The 6372-nt window shown below is 32.7% G+C and overlaps 1 protein-coding gene across 3 annotated transcripts in view; it reads left to right on the top strand.

Annotated features, from left to right (window-relative positions):
* LOC119575485 overlaps positions 1-6134 on the top strand; it is a 6589-nt gene extending 455 nt beyond the window's left edge. Inside the window, exons 2-14 of one of the 3 annotated variants that reach the window (XM_037923134.1) lie at positions 1-120; positions 449-709; positions 1020-1106; positions 1378-1550; positions 1931-2234; positions 2471-2578; positions 3691-3779; positions 3919-4090; positions 4269-4490; positions 4679-4894; positions 5042-5207; positions 5414-5563; positions 6094-6134. The exon at positions 1-120 is cut by the window's left edge and continues 219 nt beyond it. In XM_037923134.1, the coding sequence (XP_037779062.1) occupies positions 1-120; positions 449-709; positions 1020-1106; positions 1378-1550; positions 1931-2234; positions 2471-2578; positions 3691-3779; positions 3919-4090; positions 4269-4490; positions 4679-4894; positions 5042-5207; positions 5414-5563; positions 6094-6134 (2109 nt within the window). The remainder of the gene's footprint in view (positions 121-448; positions 710-1019; positions 1107-1377; positions 1551-1930; positions 2235-2470; positions 2579-3690; positions 3780-3918; positions 4091-4268; positions 4491-4678; positions 4895-5041; positions 5208-5413; positions 5564-6093) is intronic. The other 2 variants (XM_037923135.1, XM_037923136.1) reach the window with 2 other exon arrangements.
* Positions 6135-6372: the final 238 nt, after the last annotated feature.

Consider the following 6372-nt stretch of genomic DNA (forward strand, 5'->3'; position numbering starts at 1 on the left):
ACAAATGAAACCACCATAGATAATAAAATGAAGGCGAAGGTTCAGCGGAGGAGATTATCCCCGTCACATAGAGAGATGATTATCGACCTTGTTTTCAATGAGAAGAAGACATCTAGAGAGGTATGGTTTGCATTTTGCTAATCCTTTTTTTTAACATTGGGTTGCAGTTTAAGTTTGATTACCACTTTTGGTTTGTTTGATTTTTTATACCAACTCTGAATAGGGATATAAAGAGTACCAAACTTGATTTTAGTATTATATCTCATTGAAAGAAGGATATTTACATTTATTTAGGCAACTTGATTTTTCACAGTCTCTTTAAAAGAAGTAAACCTTTTATGAAATGTTACCACTTTTAATATATCTTTTTCATATATAATTTTATATAATAAAAACCAATATATTTTTTCCAAGATATGTTTCTAAACTGTATTTTTGAATCCCAAAGGTTGCACGTTACATGGGTCTGCCTCAATCAACAGTCATGTCCGTGGTACAAGTATTCAAGAAAGAGCACCGTATACACAAAAAGACAGCCACAGGACGCAAACGCCGACTAACAACTGCACAAGAATTCCAACTCTTCGAGATGTCACAGGAGAGAGATAACATATCAGTAGATGAGATACGTCGTCGCTTTTTGCAACAGTATCCTGAATTTGGTCACATATCAAAAACTACAATATACAGAACATTGGAAAGAGGAAAGGTATACACTATCGCATACAGTAGAACTTGTTAAATACAATAAACTACAATATTTTTCTGTGTAATTTCAGTAATATCCATATTACAAAAATCTGTATTATCATTAAATTTGAAATAAAAGATGTAGAGATTAGGAAACCATGGTTTTACAATTCTTCATACAGAGAATAGTAGAAAATCACTCAGTTTAGTATATGCATTGACTTATGTTTTTTCAAAGCATTAAAACATGCAAAGGGGTAATTGTCTGTATAGTAAAGAGTCATAGAAATCCCAATATTATACCTAATAGTTCATTATTTGATTTTCAGAAAGGATTAATAGGGATGGACCCTCCACCTGAGCGCTACTTAGAGCCAATAGAGCGTTACTGGCCCAAGAAGAGAGGGAGACCTCGGGTAAGTTTTAATCCATCCAGTTTGTAACAATTAGTGTTGGGTCACTATAAACAGTTTAAGGTTAAGGTAAAGTCATAAAATGTGAGTAAGAGTATACAATATTGTGACCTGGATGAAAACTGGGCTATAGTATATTAGTAGTATATTTACACAAATTCAGAGAAAACACATGAAAAATAAGCCTTTCAAACATTTGAATGTGTGAATATTCTGTAGAATATTCTATTGAAAGTAGGTACCAACAAAATATACCAGCGGGTGTTGCTATTAGCCCGTGTTCCAGAAGGCAGGTGCGGGGTCAGAATCATCTTCCATGAATAATGTGCTTGAGCCCAGTGTCAGCATTATGGAGGAGAGTGGACCAATTGAAACGAGTGCTGCCGACAAAGACATCAGCAGACAACGACGGTCGCTGTCTATTGCTGAGAGGGAGATGATTATTAGGTCAGTTTCTCTCTCTCTCTCTCTCTCTCTCTCCTCTCTCTCTCTCTCTCTCTCTCTCTCTCTCTCTCTCTCTCTCTCTCTCTCTCTCTCTCTCTCCTTTCTTTCTTTGTGTTTTTTTCCTTGTTTTTTTTTTTCTGTTCTTCCTGATTTTTTCATTCTGATTTTGTTTTTTCATCAATATTGTGTTTGATGTACTGAAAGCTTTACCCAGGAAAGTTTTTGAGAGGTTCTTTATGCAAAAAATTATTACACTGGTTTTGGTTCTTACCAGTACTTTCTCCTTTTTCATTAGCAACATTTTATGAAAATAAATAAATAAATAAATCTATCTTAAATGGTCATAAATGTAACACTGTACCATTCTTTCTCACAACTTCCAGTCTTTTTTTCAATGAAAATCGCACCATAAGAGAGGTCGCAGATTTCATGCACTTAGCGAAGTCTACAGTCTCATCAGTTGTTCAGGTCTTCAAGAAGGAGCACAGAATCCAACGTAAGACTTCCACAGGACGTAAGAAAAAGCTGTCCGACGAGCATGAGCACATGATCATGGATATCCTCTCCCAAAAGGAGGATATCACAATAGAAGAAACAAGAAATAGGTTCCTGTCTTTGAATCCCGATGTTCCTAATATTAGTAAGAGTACAATTTACAGAATAATGGAGAATTGTCAGTCAAAGCTGGTAAGATAATTCTGTAGTTTGGTGATTTTATGAGTTTATTAATTTGAATGAATTGAAGATAAAATTGTCAGAATATCCTCATAGAACAATTATGAAGTTCCTGTTATTCATATAAATATAAAAAAACAGTATGCTAAATTCACTGCATGACAAACTGCATAATACTCTTTAATCTTGATTTATGTATCAAATAACATAACATGAGTTAACCATCTACATTTCAATTGTCTTTCCAGAGAGCTAGATCAGACATGGAGGTTTTTGTAGGCATTTTTGTTCATTCTACTGAAGACAACCCATTAATCATCATGCCAGGGATGGTTATGGGTGTTCTCAACACAAAGGTAACTACTATAGAATTGTTTGCCTTGCTATTTTTTCATATAGAGGTTTATCGTATCTGCCTGATTCTGTGGCAAGCTTAATATTTAAAATATGCTGATTTGAGTAATATCAACTATGGTGATCTAAAAAGAGTAATGTCAGGTTTTCACTAAAGTCTGTCAGTATTACTTGCTGTCTGGAAAATATTATGTCCTGACTGTAAGAAATAAATCTCAAGCAAGAGTCTCGTGAAAATTAAAGACAGCCTCCATCATCAGGTGCAAAGATCATAATAACAATCACTGCCCCAGAAACTGATTGTGCTCACTTCATTCTCCAACCTCCCCCCCCCCTCCTCCCCCCTTACTAACTAGGATTTCAATGATGTGTATGAGTCAATTATTAGGCCTACCTAGCTGCCTTGTTTACCCTTTTCCTTCATTTTTTTTCTGCTATTAGTATTGTTATAATAAATGTAATGATAACAGTAATGACAAAGTTGATATTAATAGCATTAGATTTTTTTTTTTTTCCAAAAAAAATCAAGGAAAGAGGAAAACAACTTAGGACATGTAGGCTTAATAATTAGCTACTTTTTGGCTGAGCACTTGAGGAGCCATCTATGTGCAAAGGATAGAGATAGAGATGTACAAAGAAAATTCACAAAAGAAAGACAGTAGACAGTGTGATTACTTGGGTTCAGTGGGTTAAATGTTTGTGGGCCACTAACAGGATAGAAAAGTCCCAAGTTGTGTGCACAGAGGATAAGTAAAGAAAATGCAATAAAGGAAAAATAGGAAAAATTTGCAGTGAAAATTTATCTCTCTCACATACAGCTGAATATGTAATATGTGGCTAAAGAACAATAAAAAAGTGACACTCAATAAACTCTAAAAAAAAAAAAAAAAAAAAAAAAAAAAAAAAAAGCAAAGCAAATGTTACAGTCTTTCACCCTGAGTTATCTTATTTCATTCTTTAGGGGTTAAGTGGTCTAACTTATTTAAATGTTGCTGGCTAAGAATGAAGAAACATGGTTTGAAGAAAGACTATATGCAATTTGATTGGAAAGAGGAAAAATTGAAATACATTTGTGAAATTCTAAAGCTTAATTACTTAATTTCATTTTTAACAGATTGAGTTTATGGAGAGCTTAGAAGAACTTGATCACCTCAAAGCAGAGTATTGTTTTACAGACTCAAACATTCACTACATGACTCCAAGGTAATTGATTTAGGGTAATGTTGTTGTGTAAAAATACCTTCTTCATAACATTTGGTGTGATGCTCATTGTGAAATAGTATTGTATTTTCAAGATATAATTCTGGTTATATACAATTTTTTTTTTCTCCACAAATAACAGCCAGTTTATGATGCCTGGGATGATAGACACACACATACATGCTTCTCAATTTCCTAACAATGGAGTGGCTATGGACTTGCCATTGCTGGAGTGGTTACAAACGTATACTTTCCCAACGGAAGCCAACTTTTCTGACACACTCTTTGCAAGAGAAGTCTATAGTAAAGTTGTGGTTAGTATTTTTTTACCTTCATTTTTTTTTTTCTCTCTCTCTCTCTCTGTAAGGTTTGTTATTATGTTTACCTATAATTCCTTATATTACAGCACAGATTCCTGTTGGCTTTCTTGTACTATACTTAGATTCTTTCTTCTTTGAAAAGAGGGTTTATATAGCTTTTATAATTTCACAGGAACGTCTATTGAGAAATGGAACAACAACAGCGGCATACTTTGGCACAATCCACTTAGAAGGTTCAAAAATTCTTGCTGATGTAGTTCACGACAAAGGTCAGCGTGCACTCATTGGAAAAGTAAATATGATGAGGAACTGCCCAGAATATTATCGGGAGATGAGTGTTCAGGAATCGATAAGAGACACGGAAGAATTTATACGCTATGTTAGAAGTATCCAGGTAAGTAGGAGGATGTATTTTCTGATTCTAAGAAACATAGACTGCAAATATTGTACTTTTGTCTCCAGTTTGTCTGTTATTATTGCTTTAGATGATATAATATATCCAAATTTGGCATTTTGAAGGGAAAATGTGTGTCATTTATGAAAGAGGATTTACAAAATATTAATTTTTTATTTCATGTACAGTCCCCGCTGGTACAACCTATTGTTACACCCCGGTTTGCCCCAACTTGCCCTGAGGATCAATTAGCATCTCTGGGACAGCTGGCAGCTAAATATGGATGTCATATTCAAAGTCACTTGTGTGAGACTCAGCCTGAGTGCAATTGGGTCAAAGAGCTCTTCCCTTGGGCCAAATCATACACTGATGTTTATGACAGCATGAGACTACTTAGTGAGAAGGTAGATAATTTTTTTTTTGGGTTTGCATTGAACTTGATACATTTATATTATATTTCACAATATCTAATGCAGGTTTATCTCAATGACAAAATTAGTTCTGTTAACAAAGCAAGAAGATCTTATGTTCATTTATTTTCTTTTTTCCAGTCTGTCATGGCACATTGTATATGGCTGACTGATGATGAGATATATACCTTGCGAGAACGAGGAGTTGGTATTTCTCACTGCCCAAATTCTAATGTATCCATTCGCTCTGGCCTTTGTGATATTCGGAGACTTTTGAATAGTGGATTAAAAGTCGGTCTAGGAACAGGTATGTCTGGAATCACAATATAAAATTCAGCCTCTTTGTCATTTTATATATATATTCTTGTGATATTCATGTTTGTTGAATGAAATTCTCATCTCCTTTGTAAAATATACAGCTAAAACTTCTTCAAATGAGCTTTATGGTTCTAGACATTTTAGATAATGAATTGTGGTTCAAGAGAATCTAAGAGACATGTTTTACTCCTCCAGATTGCTCAGGTGGTTACTGTCCATCAATTTTAGATTCCATGCGACAGTCTCTGCAAGTTTCCAACATCTTGGCTCTTGACCGAGATCAAGACTATCAGAGACTCACATACAAAGAAGCATTTAGAATGGCAACTCTTGGGGGTGCTAAAGGTACATCCCCATACTAAGTGATGTATTTTACCAATTTAGTGATATGCATTCAAGTTACATGAATGTTTTAGTCCTTTTCTTGAAGTGCATAATATATATATATATAATAATATATAGTATAATATATATATATATATATATAATATATATATATTATAATATATATATAATAATAAATAAATATACAGAAAATATAATAAATATAAAATATAATAATAATAATAATATATATGATAAAAGTAATTTTACATATATATAATATAGGATATATAGTATACATATATATAATACATATATTAAATATAAATATAAAATAATAAAATTATTATATAATTATATATATATATATAATAATATGATTACATATATCATAAAAATTTTTTTTTTTTTTTTTTTTTTTTTTTTTTTTTCTTTTTCTTTCTTTCTTTTTTTCTTTATTTCTTTTTTTCTTTTTTTTTTTTTCTTTCTTTCTTTCTTTCCCATCAGCTGTTTGCAATGGTCTGTGAATGATACTTACTTTTTTCCTGCAGTACTGAATATGGAAGACCGCATTGGAAACTTCAAAATTTGATAAGAGTTTGAGCACTCCTCATTGATGTATCAGCTCCTGGATCAGCCATTGATATATTCAGCAAGGTAAGGTTTAGATAAAGGGATTTGAATGTCTTATTGTCATCTTTTGTTAATTAAATCTAAGCATTTTGGAAAAAAAAGTTTATTGTATTTGTTAGTTTTATCTATTTACTTTATTTTATAATCAGATGCTTCTCTGTAATTATATTGAATAATACTTTTATTCCAGGACACAG

Source organism: Penaeus monodon, chromosome 7 (genome assembly GCF_015228065.2).
Source record: "Penaeus monodon isolate SGIC_2016 chromosome 7, NSTDA_Pmon_1, whole genome shotgun sequence".
In the NCBI taxonomy this organism is placed as follows: Eukaryota; Metazoa; Arthropoda; class Malacostraca; order Decapoda; family Penaeidae; genus Penaeus; species Penaeus monodon.